The sequence below is a fragment of the Salminus brasiliensis genome, chromosome 20, assembly GCF_030463535.1.
Source record: "Salminus brasiliensis chromosome 20, fSalBra1.hap2, whole genome shotgun sequence".
Taxonomy (NCBI): Eukaryota; Metazoa; Chordata; class Actinopteri; order Characiformes; family Bryconidae; genus Salminus; species Salminus brasiliensis.
In genome coordinates, this window is record NC_132897.1 from 32,844,228 (window position 1) to 32,862,470 (window position 18,243).

Genomic DNA, 18,243 nt, shown 5'->3' on the forward strand with positions numbered 1-18,243 from the left:
TGGACCGAAATATCTGCTCTTTATTGTGGAAAAAGATTCGGTGGTTAAAAACTGACCTCTGTTCTGTTTCTTGTAGCATTCCCTGTGACCCTGCCTGGTAAAGCCCTAAGAGTCTCAAGATGTAGCCCAAATTTACTAGTGTTAAGGTGTGAAGGACCCAGGACCTCCTCAACATGGCTTGTGACCCACACCACGGTAGCGAAGCTGCAACGACTCGTGCCAATGCCACGGTAGTGGTTATAACCCCACAGTACGTCTTCGCACCACTTGCCCTTACAGTAGTGTCTCAAGCAAGGAGACCCGACCTCGGCTTAACTGAGATTTAGCAGCACAGACCGCTCAGCAGCACAGATGCACTTGGTCCCTTGCTAACAAGGCTAACGCCAGGACCAGAAAACGTCCTCAAAATTAGTCAGTCTGTCAGTCACTCGCTCAACCGGTCAGTAAGCGTAATTGTCTCTGAAAGGACGTACCCCTGTAAGTTGTTGTACATTTTATTTTAAAGAGCAGATCGTTATAAGTTGTCAGGCAGCTACATATAATTTTTTTTGGTTTAATCAAGCAGTTACATAATTTTCCTCAGTAAAAAACAAAAAACAAAAACAAGGCTTGTTCAAGTCACACTGCACACATTCATTCACATGGCACTCAAGTGAGAAAATAAATAATTAAAGTTTTAAAAGTATATACAAGAGAGGCTCCACTAAGAGGGATAGTACCATAAAGCGTGGCTGTGCTTGCCCTGAGACCATAGTACAAGTTTGTCAGTTATTTTTTTTTTTTTTTTTTTTTTTTTCTTTATGACCCCTGATGGTACGACTCCAATCCAGTGCAGTACAAGATTAGAGAATGATTGACATGTGGTTGTTTCTGTGCCGTGGCCTTCTTGGGTGTGAAGAGGGGTCTGTGGCATGATGTGGACAAGCTGTGTTGGCCTCTACATCAAGCCCTAAGCCCTTTTTTATTTATTTATTTTTTTTGTACCACGTTGGGTCTCTTGGAAATGCTGGTAGGTCCGGTAAGCAGTAGACTGGACGGAGCGATTTTCTGACTAGCAGTCCCACACAGGTTGGAATTTACGCTCTGGGTGGAGGAGGTGGTCGAAGAGCCTGGAAGAGAGGCGGTGTGTTTTGATTAAAGATGAAAGTGGGCGACCGAACAAGAATGAGAAGAAGTAAAATACTACGCCTTTTTACCTTCTGTGCTGCCCTGAAGTCCGTGTGCAGGGTTTTGGGAGGGATGTTGCCCTTAGGAGGAGGTGGTGGCGGGGGGCCTTTGGGGCGTATTGGCTGTAGAAAGTATGAGTAACGTTTATGGTTTCACAGCAACCTTCATTTACTGATTTTACGATGGTTATGAATGTGGGAAGTTGGGAATTACCGTAGGGGAGTTCTGCTGAGGAAGGCTTATTCCTGAGGGCATGAAATGAGACTTGTTGGTTGGCACAGGGTCTTTCCTTTGTATCCATTGGCTGGTGGGTGGGGTGGGGGAGAAGGTCAGGTCATTGAGATGGTTGCAGAGCTGTGCGTGTATGTATGTGGAAGAGGTGCTGGCATGTGGTGTTGCTCACCTGCTTTGGCGTGGACTGCTCTTCCTGCGTTTCATAAGATAGATGCCGACCCCGATAAGGATGGCCCCCAGCACAATGCAGATCACCACGACAATGGCGATCACTCCATCTAAAACAGGGAGGGAAGGTACAGTTTTAGCCAGTTAATTGGTGGTGCAGCAATGTTTCTCTTGAATTCATGGAAAGTACTCAACTTGGACACCAGGGTTTCCAAGACATGGAAGTGGACCTAGCAAGTACAGGTATGACGAATGGGCTACGAGGAATTTTTGCAACTAGGATCTGCAAGTGTGGTGTGTCTGGGACTAAGAACCCTTGAATAAACAAGAGACCAGACCTGCAAGGTCTGGCACTAGGTGTGGTATGTCTGGGGGGACAAAAAACAGGCAAGACTTGTGGTGTGTCTAAGATGTAGAGTCGTAGAAGTGGAGGAAAATGGAACGTACTTCTTGATACGCCGCCGCCGGCCTGACTCTCGCAGTCCGGTGGTAGCCAGCCAACCTCACAGGTGCACTCCAGCTTGTGATTACACACCTGTACGGCAAACATTTACATTAAACACCTCTTGTCCACGGTTTACCACTCTACCCAACCCACTCGTTAGATTCCCCAATAACATGTAATGCTCCCAACCCTGGGAGGGTGAGGACTGACTCATGCCTCCTCCGACGCATGGGCAACCAACCAACCAGCCGCCGCCTCTTTTCAAACTGCCATCAATTTAATTGTCGCCTGTGCCTGCTAACATCACCCTGTAGTGATATGGGGCGAGAGAGTGCTTGACATCTTCCCACCCGGAGAAAAGAAGGGCAGTTCTCTTTCAGGCTCCGGGTGCTGATGGCAAGCAGCAAGCTCTGGGATCCTTGGGTTATAGTGGCATTCTCAGTCCTTGTTGAGAACCTCATAGTAGTATTTTTGTTCCCCTCCCCTGGTCTGTTAATCATTTGGCGATTATCGACCCATCTTTCGGCACAAGTTGCAAGGTTCTGAGATGTGAAAATGTTCTAAAAGCCACTGTTTTGTAGTTTTAAACAGGCGTCTGAAATGTAGGCAGTGCGGGTCAGACCTTACCCCATGTCCTTTGCATTTGGCTGAGCAGTTGGTTGCCTTGTAGGCAACCTCCAAGGTCACACACTGGTTCTGGCTACACACCTGGGAGACAGAGACTGGTTAGAAAGACATTCTTCATCACACCTACGTCACATCTTACGGCACTATGTCTAACAGAGGGACCAAAAGTAGAAGTTAGTTTTGTCCACAAAAGCATTTCCCAAGGATGCCCTAATACGTCCTACTTAATCTCCTCACATTAAGCAACTCTAAACTTTGCAAGATTCCCAAATCCCTGGATACCCCTAGCCCTGAAGAGACCCCTTTTCAGTTCCTGCTCCCAAGAGGTCATATTCCAGTCTAGGAAGGCCTCAGTCATGGCCTGTGCCCTTGTTGGAACAGAACCCAAGTGGGTCGCAGGTGCAAATTAACACTGACTGGGAGCTATGGCTTTGGGGCATCTCGCACCACCCTTACCTTCTCTTCCCCGCACTTTGTACCGGTGTCGACTTGCCCAAAGTCATTGTCGCGGTCGCTGTAGAAAGTGGCTTTGCAGTCACCGATCGTGACGGAGCGGCCGTAGTTTGGAGTGTCCTGGCCTTTCCAACAGAAAAGCTTGCCGCACATTACGTCCCTAAGGACACGGAGACAAGGAGAGTGATGTTAAACTAGTCTGTGACTGGATCAGAAGGGGTAATGGGATGTTTTGGACTTCCTGCCTGTGTGTATTTCGTCTCAGTTTACTCTTTAGAAGACTTGACACATGTCTCCTCCAGTACATTAGCGCAGCCCGCCACCACATTCTTTTTCATCTGCCGCCGATGTGGCGTCGTAGGGCAGCCGACTCGCTCTGAGGAAAGTGCCACCACACCAGCTGACATTCTGTGCCTGCCAAGATCGCCATCTACCCACTTGGTCCAGGCGACATGGTTCGGGATTCAAACTCGAGTGCATTTGACCACTGAGCCGCTACAACTAACTAGCCGTTTCTGTTGCCGTAGCTGCTTGGATGGATGGATGGATGGAAGGTCAGATGGATATTGCACTCACTGTTGCTGGCATCCTATGTACTGGTCGTTGGCGGGCCGTGAGCAGTAGGCGTAGTACAGTCCCCTTGTGTTCTTGTCGTAACAGTGGGAGCCCCCCAACACAGCATCTACAACACAGTACAAGGTTTCAGAACTTGCGTCCGCACTAACGATCACCTGAGTTTCTCAAAACGGCTACTCACCTGCACCCCACATTTTAATGCACTGGTCTTCTCTTTTTGGGCACTGGCCATTGAAGCAGTAGCCATTCCCGTTTTTGCATGGCAGTCCGTTCACAGCATAGACATCCTCAGGGCACACGTTCGACGTTCCGGTGCAGTACTCGGGCAGATCGCATTCATCGTGCTTGGGGCGGCACAGGTTGTAAGCGTCCATGATCTGTAAGGCATGATAACGGAGAAAGCGAGAGCCTCTGGATCAGTTTTACTTTGATTAAGAGCGTTTTTTTATTTGTTTAAGTCTCTGGATTCTTTCAGCCTAGTTCTTACCTTGCAGTCCTTACAGCACTCTCCAGCTGCACACTGGGAGCCCTTGGTCAGCCTGCAGGTGGTGGCATTGCAGCACGGGTTATTGCACTCCTGCCCAAACGCACACATCAGCAAGAGTCAGAAGGTAGGCAGAAGCACATACAGCAACTAAGTGCATCCAGACGTTTTTGGACGCATGAAATCATGAGGAATTTCTAGAATTTGAAGTAGTTGAGCTATCCAGGTCCACCTCATGTTTTTGCTCTGGAGCTCACTGCCGGCAGCTTAGCTCCAGCAACAAAGCTCCAGAAAGTACAAATTCGCCCCTGGATTTGCTCCAACTCAAAGTAAAAAGTAAAAAAAAAATCCGCCCCAGGTTTTGGTCCAACTGCCTGGGCAGTTTCTGCAGCTTGGGTCCAAGTAAGGTCCAGAAAGTACAAATTTGTCCCAGGATTTTGTTCTGCCCAGGCCTTAAGGAAATCATGTGTGAGTGGAAACTGTTCTTCTCTAGACGCAAATGCTTGAGGTTTTTCGAATACACTGGTGGGTGCTAAGCTGCAGGATAGCTGGCCAGGCGGTTGGAACTAAATCCAGGGGTGGATTTTTTTTTTTTTTTTTTTTTTTTTTTTTTTTTTTTTTTTTTTTTTTAAATACTTTCTGGACCTGGTATTTCCCCAAGCTCTATTACTCCCAAAGGTTGGAGAAGGGGGCATAAGGGGTTGTGGGGCCGGGGGGGGAACCAACAACAAAACTCTTACTCTTCAAGTTCTGGCAGGAACGCAGGCTAAACACTTGCGAGATGTGTTTGAGCAGGTTTCCTGTGGGTTTGTGAAAGATCGGAATGCGAGTTGACGAACGCGGTGTTTTTAGTCCATCTTTAAATCTTAGTGACGTTCTGCCCTCCGTCAGTTTCGCCCATGAATCAGCTGGTGGATCCGCTTGACGTTGCCACATTGAGCTCGGGGTTTCTGTGGTTTCGCACACCGGCAAATGGTGTACACCATAAATTCTACTGACAAGAAAAAAACCATGCTGACTTCTCTATTCTCTAAAGATCTTTAGTGATTGAATGTATGCTGTGGACACGTGCCTGATCTTGTTGGAGGCATTTTTCTGACATGGAACCTACTTTTTTTTTCTTTTTTTGTTTTCTTTTTTTTCCCCCAGACCTTAGGGGTGGGGGGAGTTGTTGTGTGAGACTTGCTCAAATATCCTGGTGGGCGCTTCAGCGTCTAGCCCAGTCAAAGCCAGAGATGAGTGTCGAAGAAATGAATCCCGGGCTCACAGCATTTACAATGGGCATGTCCATGTACACCCGTAGCAGGATTATGGTAGTCCCTATAAATATCATGTAATTAGACCATTTTAGATGATTCTCCAACGGTTATTTGACTCTTAAGGCCCTCTTAAGGAGATTTTGTGGAAACTTGGCTGGAAAACATGGCGTCCCTAAATGGTTATTCAATTATAAGTGCAGATAGAGACTAAGGTCTTGGACCTCCGTTGGTGGCTTTTTTTTTTTTTTTTTTTTTTTTTTTTTGTCCACAAACGCTGGGCAACGCAATCCCAGGCAACTTGGTTCCACATATGGAAGCCCACCAGGATCAGTGACGAGACCAGGAAGGTTTAAACATGGACCCCCGTCTGGGTTGTATACTGCACATAACCACCTGCAACCCACCTAGGCCACGTTCCACCCCTATGAGTCCCACGTGAGCATGCTGACTGGTAATTTGGACTGATCATCGTTATATTAACTCCTAGCCGATATCTTTTAACAGTGCGCTCTTAGGCTCTGCAGATTAGGCAGGCTTTATCCTGGGGAGCTTCAACACCTGCAAACGCATGTCTGGTTTTGTTTTCGACTTATGTATTCTTGATCAGTACTACGGAAATACACCCGAGGCTTATAGAGCGGTGTGCCATCCTCCCTAGGGCAGGGACCATGATGTGTGTTTATTTATATATATATATAAAAAGGCTGGGTATCCCTGTACTTGCATGGTCCATTGTAGATGCCTTCTAGAGGCTTTAATACATGGCCGTCTACAATGGACCATCCAGGTACGGTATTACCTTTCTATCTTATTCTATTGTGCTTTAGACCAGATGACCAGAAACGTAGCCCGACTTACCGCCACAGTTCCGCAGTCGCACTCTTCTCCGCTCTCCAGGAAGCCATTGCCGCACTTGGCGGGCTGGAGGAGGTCCCTCTGCAGGGGCTTGTTGAGCAGGCACTCGGGGTTGCGGGAGTTTAGGTACTGCTCGAGGTTGTTCACGCTGCAGCTACTGAACTGCTTGGGGATGTCGTAGCTGGAACGAAGGTGGAAGCATGTAGTTTAGGTTTGGTGGAAGAGTGAGCTGCTTGTTCTTTAAGATTAGCAAAGCTTTGGGGAATCTACTTGCAATGACTTGCATCCCGGAAGTCTCCTGATCCCGTAATCTTTGGAGCGTTTTGAGATCAGCTAGTGACTTTGTACGGGGAGTTATTGCCTAAAGAAGGGGCTAGACATCTTGAGGTGGTCGTAGGAGAACTTTTGAGACGAAGAATTAAGGACAGGTGCCCTCGAAATGCATGCTAATTGTTCAGTAACTAGTGGCTAATGTGCAACCTCTGTTTTCATGAGCTTTTGGGGTTGAAGGATGTACCTACGGGCGTTTGAGGTCGGGATGACTCAGTTGAAAGAATGCTTGGCTTGAAGCAGCTTGCAGCTTGCACACGCCCTCACTGCACTAGTCTAAACTTACCTTTCAGTCTTAGGTTGTTGCCTTGATTCTTTGTTTTCTGTTCATCTTAAAGAATTTCCTGGGGTTGGTAAGAAGGTATGGGATATTGACAGTGGGCTCTTGGGTCGTCCTTCTCCTGATTTACTCATTGGACCCCATTGAGACTGTTAAAATCGATACCACTTGGCGGACTGAATACAGATCTACGTCTCAGGTTTCCTACTCTGGTGTTGGCATATCCTAAGTCCTACACATTGTAGAGGTTTCATGCTCAAACACCAACTTCAACTCAAGAAGGGCTGGTGAATTAGCTAGTTAGATCATTTTGGGAGCAGGGTGATCCTCCAGGACCAGGGTTGGCAACCCAAATAAATTAGTCAAAGCTCCCAAGATAAGCAACTAAGCTGGCTTGCAAATAGGCAGGGCTGGTGGTGTCTTGAAAAACTGGCAAACTCAGCAGTAGCTAAAGGAGATGGGTTCTGACTTGCTAACTAAACTCCTTGCTGCTACTGGAGCCAGCACCAGCGTTGCTACGCTGAGTGAGGGAGGCAGCGGGTACTACAGTGACCCTCTATATTTTGTGGGGAATCTTAACTACGGTTGTTGTATCTTACCTAGACATAAATGAGGCCTCAATTCAGAGACTGCAAGTGGTTTCGTTTATTTACCTGAGTGCGGGAGCCATGATGCAGGTGGCGTCGGCACAAACGCAAGAGCTGGTGTCGTGGTTCATGCCCAGGTTGTGGCCCATCTCGTGGGACAGTGTCGCCCCCACTGCTATGGCGTTTGAGTTATGGTCCTGAAGGATGAGAGGAGGTGATCAGATCACTTTACTTAGATGGTGGGCCTAATCTACCACTACTGTATTACAGTACTTCCTGAAGACAAGTGGAACTTTGCCACCCAACAGGTGTTCAGTCCTGATCCTGGAGACCTAACACCCCACAGAGCTCAGCTCCAAACCTAATCTAGCGCACCTGATCTTGCTGATAAAGGTCTTGCACCAGGATCAGATATTGTTCAGAAGAAAAAGAATTTGGCCACGTTCTCATGGCCCCGCACTTCCTGTGTAAAAACTGCATCTGATGACCAATACTTGCTTTCCTTTTTTAAGACTTGACCACCATCTTACTCAAACTTGGTTTTAGCCCTTATGGTGTGGGAAACCTCTGTATGGTTGTGCAAGCTTCTGTTTTCCCCAAACTTATTCCTTGTACAATATACAGCTTGTACAAGGCAGTCCTCAGGCCATCTTGTAGGCCAGACTGCTGCATTTCATGTGCATGTGTTTACGGCTGATTTCAGTTCGTTCGCGCCATCACTGCTATATACCATTCTATACCATTCCGCCTACTCGATATACTTTTGAACTGCATTAACAAATGTTTGTTTAAATTGTACATTTGTCAGGAAGCCCTAAAAGGAATCACCTAAACTTCCCTTTTTGGTGTAGCATTAGCAAAACCTTGGTGTGGTTGTGGCAGACTGTTCCTTCTGCATCAACAAATGTGCTAGCTCTTCCGCTGCGCTTGTGAAATTAGACCACAAGGGCAGAGTGAGATTTCCTTTCTGAGCACTTGGACCTGTCCCATCTGATTTTGTAGCAACAAACCGAGCAGACTGAGCTTACCTGAATTACCCCGGTAGAGTGGCCAGAACACAGGGTGCCAATGAAAGCCAGTCCCACAGTTGAACCGTCCAAGTCGATGCCACTGAAAAATTATGCACACGTGTTAGAACCCCGTTGTCTTTCTGCTCCACCTTGCCGGTGTTCAAGTTGGAGACTGCATCTGACCGTTTCTGACCACAGAGCCACTCCTGCCAGCATCACACACTACCGTGAACAGTACAGTGTCCTCGTCATTACCCATTAATGTTTGGTCAGCAGCGGCCCTGTGGTCTGAAACTGATGACCGGTGACTAATGTATTGGCCTGTAAGGTATGTGGAGCTCAAAACATGGTCAACAAGCAAAAACGCAAGGTCTATTAATAAAGTGTCCAGTGAGTGAAATCGCAAGCTATGTGTTTCGAATGAAGTAATAAGCTCGTGAACTAACGTGATGAGATGAGCGTTGTCGTGGGGTTTTCGCTTCATCAGGACTTCGTTCCTCCAGGTTGTAAATTTGTCCAGGGTTTCGCCAGCTGGAGGGGTCACTGTAATCTTATCAGAGTCTGACCATATTTCCAGACCAGTGAGGGCGATGAAGGTCTTCACTGGTTTATACACCTGCGCAAAAAACACCAGTTAGACTGATGGTGGTTAGAAGTAGGATGTGTGTTTATTGAGCCCTGTAGCATATTGTAGTAGTAGTAGTAGTAGTAGTAGTAGTAATAAAGTAAATTGGATACTTGCGAGGTCAGAAACGGTTAAAGTTCTTGGTCTGTCTGGATCTTGGTGCAGCTTTCAAACCTTAGTGTTTTGAAAACTGGGTAGGCCTCTCGGGCACAGTTTTAGGAGTCACATTTAATGAATAGCCAGCTTTTGATTTCATTGGGAAATCATTCATCCAAAGGCGCCCAGTGTTACGTTGTGGCGTGCCTCAAGGCTCAATTTTAGGCCCTTTTCATTTCTTGGAAAGTTGTCACAGCTATGCTGATAGTTTAGTTATACATTTCCATTTATTTAGAACATCGAGGCTTTCATGTGCCTTATGTTTACTAACAATTTAAATAAAAATAAAAAAACGAGAAGTACAGATTCTACATGTGTCTAAAAGTTCAGAACTTGGATGTAATTTTCTTTTAAAACCACAGTTTACTATGGGCTGCACTGGTTACCTGTATCTGGGGGTTCTTTTCAGGTTCTTTTACTACTTTTTAAAGCTGTATTGTCCTAGATGTCTAAGCACCAGTGTACCTGATTGCCTTTATGTTCCAACATGTGATGTTGGATTTGTGGATCCTGGTCTATTATGACTTCTTTTTCGTTTCGCATTGAGCTGGACTCCTCAAAATAAAGGTGCTACAAAAGGTTCTTTTTTTAAATATTTTTTTTTTCTCTCTAAAAAAACAGTAGAGGTTCCCTCTTTAGATGTGGAAAAAGTTTACCAGCACCTATTAAAAGTGCTCAATAATAATAATAATATACTCATTGCAGCGTTAATTAGGTGGTAACTAGGTGGGCTTAAATCCATCCTAATGTTTTGTAAGTTAAGCCCTCTATCAGGACCGGTAGCTACCGGTCTAATTTGGTTATGAAAACAGCAGGTTTTGAATAACCAGCACGGATGTCAATTGAATGCAAATTGAAATCAAGCCAGAGGGGTTAAAGTTCTTCCATGGTACTGCTCATTTAAAACCTTTTAAAGAGCTTTGTTTCAAGAGTGTGTGAAATGGCTCATTGACTCACAGCGTTGACAAAGTTGATGATTTCGTAGATCCTCTTCTTCACTTTGTCCACATTGCTGTCCATCTTCAGATACTACAGATTGGAGTACAAACCAAACAGTGTTAGTAAGCTGTACGCCCATCTCGGACCAAAAAAAGTACCGGGAAGCTCAAACTCCAGGTTTAGAGGGAAGTGTCATTTGATTCCTTATTAGGTCGCAGAAAAGCAGGTCTGGAGTTTTTTTTTTCTTGCGAGCTACATACCATTCTGTTATCCGCCACGATGAAGAGTTCATTGTATTTTTGTTGCTGGGATATGGTTGGCGCCTGCCCAAGAGGAAAAGAATGAGGGGAAAACAATATCAAGAAGTTTATCAGGTTGTATGTTTACAGTCTAACAAGCAAAAACAAAGGCTGAAGGAGGTCCAGTTTTCTGGATGCAGATCAAGTCTAAGGCTTATCTAAACAGGACTTGAACTAAACAGCAATTTTAATGCTTAGACTTTTTATCTGTGTCTGAAAAACTATTCTTTAATTGTAGACAGCATCACTATTCCTCTTTGATCTCGATCCAGGCTAGAGAATAAATTTTGCTTTCCATCCTGCCCGCTAGTCTTGGTCATCAGGCCTAAAAACGTACCGCTCCACGAGCTCGAGACTTGCTGATGCGAGGGGGGAAGTCGCCAGTGTTTTCATCCCAGCTGGTGTTGGTGACCCCACACACAGAGGGCGTAGTGCTAATGTCCTCGTACTTCACCACGGCGTGGTCGCCGCTGCCATCTTCGGACATCGGCTCAATGAGGAACCTCTGTTCCGCCGTCTGGAAATAACCTCTGAAATGCAGTGTTGTGTTATCAGCATTAGATCTAGCTAGGCTACACCCTTGACGAGGGGGTTCTTCAACAGTTCTTTGGTATATTACCATGAAACAAGATCTACTGAAATGCTTAAATGGTTGTTGTTGTAGATTTTTCTTGAAAGAACGGAAAAGTAGGGCCTAAATTAGGATCGCACCAGCTAACGGACCCCTGTGCCAGGCCAACATGGCTTTAAAAGTAATGAAGGGAAAGGGCCTACTGGCAAAGTAGCATGGCTCTGGATGCCTTTGCAAGTGATCAGACCAGATTTGTGAGTTGCTGGGATAAGGACATGGGTGCTAACAAGCTGCTTTTGTACATGTTCCAGAGATCCTTCTCTAAATTTGACGTGGCCGTCGTCGCTCACGTTGCGAGTGACTCAAGAGACGATACGATTTGGACGGCCTGAGCGTTTATAGAGCCGATTATATTTGCATATCAAAAATCGGGTTTTCTAGGTGTCCGGACTATCAGAAATCAACCTGGATACGATCTAGATATGCCAAAAAATCCGAATTGGGCTTAAGTGAGCCTCAGTGATCCCATGTTTCTGTAGTAAGCAAGTTAGGTAAACGTCATTATTATATTAGGAAGTGCAGTTTTGCAGTAACGAATATAACCTGTGGCAACACTTTACTGTAAACGACCTCTACATAAGCCTTTCACAGCAGCTGACAAAGTCTACGTAAGCACTTAAAAAGTTCATTCCAACAATTTTTAGAAATGAGACGAAAGGTTAGTTGTTACGTACCGTAACCCATCGCAGGTGCTGACACTGACCATTGAATCGCTGTCATTCACAATATTCCCCTGATAGTAGCAGAGATCCTGGACACAAAAGCCATAAAACACCACGTCTAGTACACACCGCTTGGATAGGAGTTTGCTCCGACATACGGGTATTGTATCAAGGAAATCTCCAGAGTCTGGCGTATCAACAGATGTAGTACAATGAGGTTGAAACCAGAGTGTTTTCGGTTTCATTTTCAAAAACAAAACATCTGAAAGTTGAGTCTAGAGGTTCACCTACCAGCTTCTCAGGTTTGGTCGTGATCGGGGTCCCGTCGTCCGTGTAATGAGTCTCTGTGTAGTCTTGAGTCAATAAATCACTGTTGACAAGACAAGGATTTTAAGCACACCTGCTTAGGGACCTTATGACCTAAGCCCTGAATATTAAGCAACACCTGATTCTTATTAACAGCTTAGGTCTCTGTTTGCACTATGATGATGATTTCTGAGATACATGGAACTTAAGTAGCCTTAGATTAAGTAATTACATAGGAATAATGCCTCATAACCGTGTTTTCCTGGCAGCTGCAAGCTTAAGGGCCATTAAAAGACGTTTACCCTATAGTGACAAAAGTATTCAGACACCTCTTTCGTCGTTTTTTCTGAAATCAAAGATATGAATAAGTTGATCTTGCTTTTTTTGGAGTAACTGTCTTTACTGTACAGGGAAGAAGGCTTCAGCTAGACTTTGGAGGAGCATTGCTGAGAGGATTTGATTGTAGTCAGTGACTAGAGCTTTAGTTAGCGAGCTCAGGATGTTGGATGATCACCACCCCACCTCGTTCATCCCCAACGCGTCTCAAAAGTTTTGTATTCCATCGTTCCCTTGCTCCACAGCTCAATGGTTTATATCCCTCTACCCCATGACTGCCAAAAGGTTCAAAGGTTTATCTGCTCCAAAGATTCTATATTTTCTTGGCAGTACTTTCCTAAAGTAAGGGTAGCTGGGGTGTCCGCAAACTTTTGGACAAATAGTGCACTTCTTAAAATCTTAACCATGATTACATTCTATTGGAGGTAGGCTTTAATTAATAGCCTTACTGGTAAGACTAAAATGGATAGCAAGCTTGCTTTTTCACTTGAAGGCACATCGAGCAGAACTCTCAACCCTACATCCTTCAGCTTCAACCCACAAACCTGCCTCGTTCGGTTTGCCTAAATTAGAAACTGCTCGTTCAATGGGAATATGTGCTTACTGCATACACTTTACACGCTTTGGATGACGCTTGGTGGAGAGCTTGCGGTTGCAGAAGCAGGAACTACAACACACACTCGTGCAAGCTTTGTCTGTAGACTCAGTAACGCAGGTCATTTTTAGGAGTATTTAGGAGGATCTGACTTACTTGTTTCTCTCTAGATGCATCTCAATGTCTTTGCCGCCCAGAGTCATGGAGTATTTCACCAAGTCAGGCCTGGAGGACTGAAGACAAGACTTGATTACATTGGGTGGACACAGGGACAGTTTGAACAAACCACGAATCGAAGAGACTTTTTAGACGTAAGACTAGACTAAAAACACCTGGGGACAATGACTAGAGGGTGGAGCTACAGACTAGACACGAGAAAAGGGAATTACCATGACCGATAAGGAGCAGAGTGGGGAACCAAAACAAATGTTAAAAGTACGTGGCAAAAGTAGCCTTAATGAAAACGGAAAATCTACCTATAATATATACCTATAATAATTATAAAGGCTGATTTTCCTGTTTGTTAGGGATTTCTGAGGTAAAATGACCTCAAAACTTCCAAAAGTAGCCTTTTTGACTACTAACGCTTGTTGGAAAGAGTTTTGTAACTGTTTATGTAGGTTTATTTCAGTGTATGTAGCCATCAGGTAGCCTCAGAGTTAAGCCCTTACCTCAACATCTCTCTTGTGAAGTGCGTGCACTCTGATTGGTCGAACCACCTCATATATCTTTACTCCATGTAGAGTGGAGCTGCCTGTGACAAAGTAGTGAAGGAGAGAAGAAAGGTGTTGAGCGACCAGTAGCACTTCAACATGATGCCCTTGTAACACCCTTATTAAGCCTTATGAAGGCTGCTCGTTACTACTTTCTTGAACCACTGAATAGAGGGACTTAATCAAATCAATGTGCAGGTGTCCCAATATTTTTGCCCATAGATAAATTTATCTTCCAGTACCACTGCTCCATAGCTCAATGCTGGGGGCCATTACAACCCTATGTGCTTGGTGCCAACTTTTTGGGATGCCTGGTATTCATGTCGGTTGTTTGTCCTCTACGGACCTTCAGCCAGATGGACATTTGACCCTGATCTTCTCTTCTGTCTGAATCGGTCTTAATGTTTCTGTTTGGTTTCAGTGTTCCACTGGTGCAACTAAACGCTTTAAACACTGTGTGAAAACACAGAAACCCTGTGGCTTTGTTTTCCGTCCCTTTGTGGACTTGGGCGTGTCGTTAATCTGGCATGTAAGAAAGGCAGAGGTTGCTCACTAATGCAAGCAGTGGTGTACCAGCTACAGCAGGAACATTTTGCTTTAGCTTCCTCGTGATTCGATGAACTAACACTTGGTTTATCGCCAAAACGGCTCCCGCTGCAAGACCTTTTAAGGATCCTATCTGTTGGACCTTTGACAAAGATGTTACAGCAGGTCCTTCAAGTCCTGTGCGCTGCGAGGTGGAACTGCTGGGGATCAGTTTTGTTGTTCCACAGTTGGTACACCCCCAACCGTCCATGGAAAGGACAGGGCCAGGCCGTCCTTTTCCATCGTTCCTAGGTCCAGTTCTAACTCTCATGTATCTGTTGAAGGCACATTCTGCAGGGTTCGAACCAGATAGGATGGCTTTGCCATTTGTATCCATTAGCCTCCAGCGTCCAACACCACTGTCCTAAGGACCCTCTCATTAGGTATTCACCACAAGCCTTGCCATTTGGTTGCTTGTCCATAACAATTTGACCCTCAACACATTGATCGTTCACATGCACTGCTGTTGCAAGGTATTCAGTGATTTTTATTTTTTGTCAACGGTCAGTGCTCATAATGTTTTGGCTCCATGGGGTATACACAGTAGGGATGTGCAATTGAACCCTAGTTTCTTGTGTTTTTCTACATGGGTCCTGGTGGTGGGAGCGGCAAAAAAAAAATCTCTCCAGGTTCCTGGTTGGCTGTTTGCGATGTCTGTAACCTTAGCCGATAAATCTGGATAAGTTTTTGGACATAGAATCTTATCTAAACATATAACAGCCAGTGTCCTGTTCGACAGCACTGGTCATATTTACAGTTCTGAATGGATCGCTCTTTCCCGGAAGAGTGGGCGTTGTAGGGTCTGTGGTCTTTATATTCTAAACATTTCTGATTTTCTAAAGATCTCAGTCGAGTGAAAGGTTAAAGAAACCTGTTTGACTCAGGAACCCCAGACCTGATACAGCAGTAGGTAGTTAATGATTAGGAGTGTTTAACAGTGGCTGCTTTTGTTCTTGTTGTTTATCAGATGTGACATGAAAATGACTCAGATTAGGACTCTGGGTAACATTGTTTGAAAACCTCAGTGGTTACTTCGAGTCTCAGATCCCTGTTAAATATCGGCAGCTTCCACACTCTTGCGGTCGACTCCAAAGCTAGGGAAATGAGGCTTAAAAATGTAGGTCCCAGAAGACAGGTCGAAGAACTGCTTTATAGGACCTGGTTCTTTTTTATGAACAAGATGAGTGCAGTGTGTAGTAAAGTTTATGTATATTTTCTATAGTTAGCTTACAATTTCCACCATTTTTATCATTCCATATTAAACTAAAGACGTGTAGGTTCACTGATGAGTGCGGCTAGTAAATAAACAATGGCTAGAGGAGTTGCGTAGTCATTTAAAGAGCTGCCAAACCAGCTGCACGTTCATTTGCATATTTGTAATAGCCATAACCTAACAGTCAGTGAGTTTTTATTTATCTTCAGAGTGTTTAAAAACAAAGGTTTTATAAATCCTTCTTAGTAATGTTTCCTATGTTTTATAGGACTCAAGTGGCATGAAGTAGTGGGTGCTCAAAAGCCTTACGATCCAGACATGGTTAGTCTGTGTAGTAGAATCTATTGCCCACCAGGGTATTTAAATATTTATGTAAACAGTTGACATTTGACAGAGGGAACAAACAAGGCAGTTGAATAGACCTGATGGGGAACTTGCAAATGTGAAATCTTGCAAAACTGACCGAGAAATGCCTAAATGGGGAAGAATTTGACATTTGGTGCCTCAAAACCACCGATGGACTTGAGTGCAGTGTGCAAATCTGGTAAACGTTGATTAAAACCTGCATGGCTGAAGTTCCTGATGTCCCTGCTGTCCTTGATTTGATGCCGTTCAAGAGATTTACACGTCTTGACCCAAAATCTAGGACACGTTTGGTGCCGGAAGTTCGGCTCCTTTAGTCTTGCACTGCAGCTACGAGGCTAATGGAAGCGTGCAAGCTTTTATAGACTTGCTGTGGTTTCTGACGCAGCAACTCCGTTATCTATCAACATGGGCAACAGTAGTTTGCATAACAAATAGCTTGTCTGTCTTACTTTACACCAATGAGACTGGCGATTGACACCCTGTGTTGCTTTTGCTTCTCTGCCTGATTGCTCTATTCTGATTCTGGTCAATGTTTTTTTGGGGCTTGAAACCATTCAACCTGTTGGGGCCCCAAAGCTTAGGCAGTTGAGCGACTGGAGCGGGTCTCTTTCCTGTCCCAGAGCCCTGTTGACAGAACAAACTTACTTCTGGGTGTCCGAACTGCAGAGACCCTCGCTTAGACCGAAACGTCTAACCCCGTCCCCAACTCCCAAACTCCTTGTGAAAGTAATGGATGATGCACCGCCCATGGTAGCTGCTTCTGTTCTTGCCGTTTATCCGATACGACTCGAAAAGACTCTGATTAAGACTCAGTGAAGAGCTCAGTGGTCTCTACGTTGGAACATCTGGCTGCTTCCACTCCCTTGTAGTCATGGATAGTATTAGGCATGGTTCCAATAGGTCCATGCTCAATGGGCACAGCTTTTATAGATGCAAATAGATGTATTGACAAAAGTATTGGGACAACCATTCAATCACTGTTTAAAAGCATTTATCCTGCTTTTGCTGGAGTAATGGTCTCTACTGTCCAGGGAAGAAGGCTTTCTACTAGATTTTGGATGAAGACCACCCGACCTCATTCATGCCAACTCCTCCACCATCATTCCATCCAGAGGACACCGTTCCACTGCTCAGTGCTGCGGGGCGTTCTACTCCACTAGCTCACGCCTGGCAATTGGGCATTACGTACGTCCTAAGAACGCTTATGTGAATGAATGCAGTCTAGTAGGAGACCATCCAATCTGACCATCCTGCAGGCTCAAAGTCTTCAGCAGTGACAATAGAAAGTACAAAGGCACCCAAAGGAACTTGGGTCAGAGATAAGAGAGTGTCTTCAGCTGCTCGCTGGTAAAGCAATAAACCCAACCCCAACCAAACAAGCCTAGAGACATCTCTGTCTTTGCGCGTGTCTTTCGCTCCAGAGTAGAACCCGTATCGCCGGTTCTCTGTACTGAGAGTCTGTATCAATCAATAAGGCACCCCGAGCGTCCAGGTTAGTTAATCGCTCTTTGTGTCGTGGAAGTGCAGGCGTATCCAGTGTCTTACCTGAGGGAGCAAACGAGCTAGACAGGGCGAGGATCCACAACAGGAGAGCGGCTTCCATTGTGGCCGCGCGGACAGCTACTGAAACTGGAGAGCCGGGCCTGAGCGCTCTTTATGGGGCACCTGCGCACGGCCCGCCCCCAAGCAGAGCGCGCTCGCTCGCTCGAGGAAGTGGTGGGCTGATGTGTTGAAACACGTCTCAGCGCGAGCAGGACCGAAGCACTGCAGGGGAAGTGCAGGAACGCTGTGACGTAACCGAAAGCCCGGGGCTCATTGCAGTGGCCGTTTCAGTCCTGTGTAAACACACCGGCACGCCTTGGCGCTCCGGGCCCTGTGCTGTGGAACCCTGTGAAGCCAGACAAGAGAGGAGATAGGGGTGCTGCTTGCAGTGTCTGTTTGCTTTCAAGGTTGAGGGTTAACTTTTTTGCCTTACTATTTAACAAATGCAATAAAAAATCTATTAAATGTGTATATTAAAATTAATAAGGCTGTTATATAAAATACAGTAGGAAAAATAAATGATTCTGTAAAATTATGCAAATATTTTAGGACTTTATGGCCGTTCTGTATGAAAAATAGGGTAACAAAAATAATTTGACTGCTTATAGATGCACTAGATGGACAAAAGTGCTTCACAGCTCAATGCTGGGGGGCTTTATATACCCCCTCTAGCCCATGCCTGATATTAGGCGTGGAGCCCATAGGTTCATTCACTTGGTTTATTGGCCATACTTCTTAAAAGATACATGAGAAGCAGTATGTGTGTGCATCTGCCCATCCGTCTCAGCATGGGTGTCCAC

The 18,243-nt window shown here is 45.3% G+C and overlaps 2 protein-coding genes across 2 annotated transcripts in view; one reads left to right on the forward strand and one right to left on the reverse strand.

The window, feature by feature from the left end:
• Positions 1-18,243, forward strand: part of ppp3cca (protein phosphatase 3, catalytic subunit, gamma isozyme, a) — a 99,142-nt gene that overhangs the window by 36,762 nt on the left and 44,137 nt on the right. The window lies entirely within an intron of this gene.
• Positions 479-17,577, reverse strand: adam28 (ADAM metallopeptidase domain 28). Its single transcript, XM_072664687.1, has 22 exons — positions 17,447-17,577; positions 13,696-13,778; positions 13,181-13,257; positions 12,079-12,157; positions 11,800-11,876; positions 10,832-11,024; positions 10,456-10,518; positions 10,214-10,285; positions 8,922-9,091; positions 8,494-8,575; positions 7,532-7,662; positions 6,272-6,449; positions 4,158-4,247; positions 3,852-4,047; positions 3,671-3,776; positions 3,098-3,254; positions 2,642-2,722; positions 2,017-2,104; positions 1,571-1,679; positions 1,381-1,471; positions 1,197-1,289; positions 479-1,109 (listed from the first exon to the last, which is right to left on the reverse strand). Exons 1-22 carry the CDS (start codon positions 17,502-17,504, stop codon positions 1,077-1,079), a joined length of 2,307 nt encoding a protein of 768 aa, XP_072520788.1. The 5' UTR covers positions 17,505-17,577; the 3' UTR covers positions 479-1,076.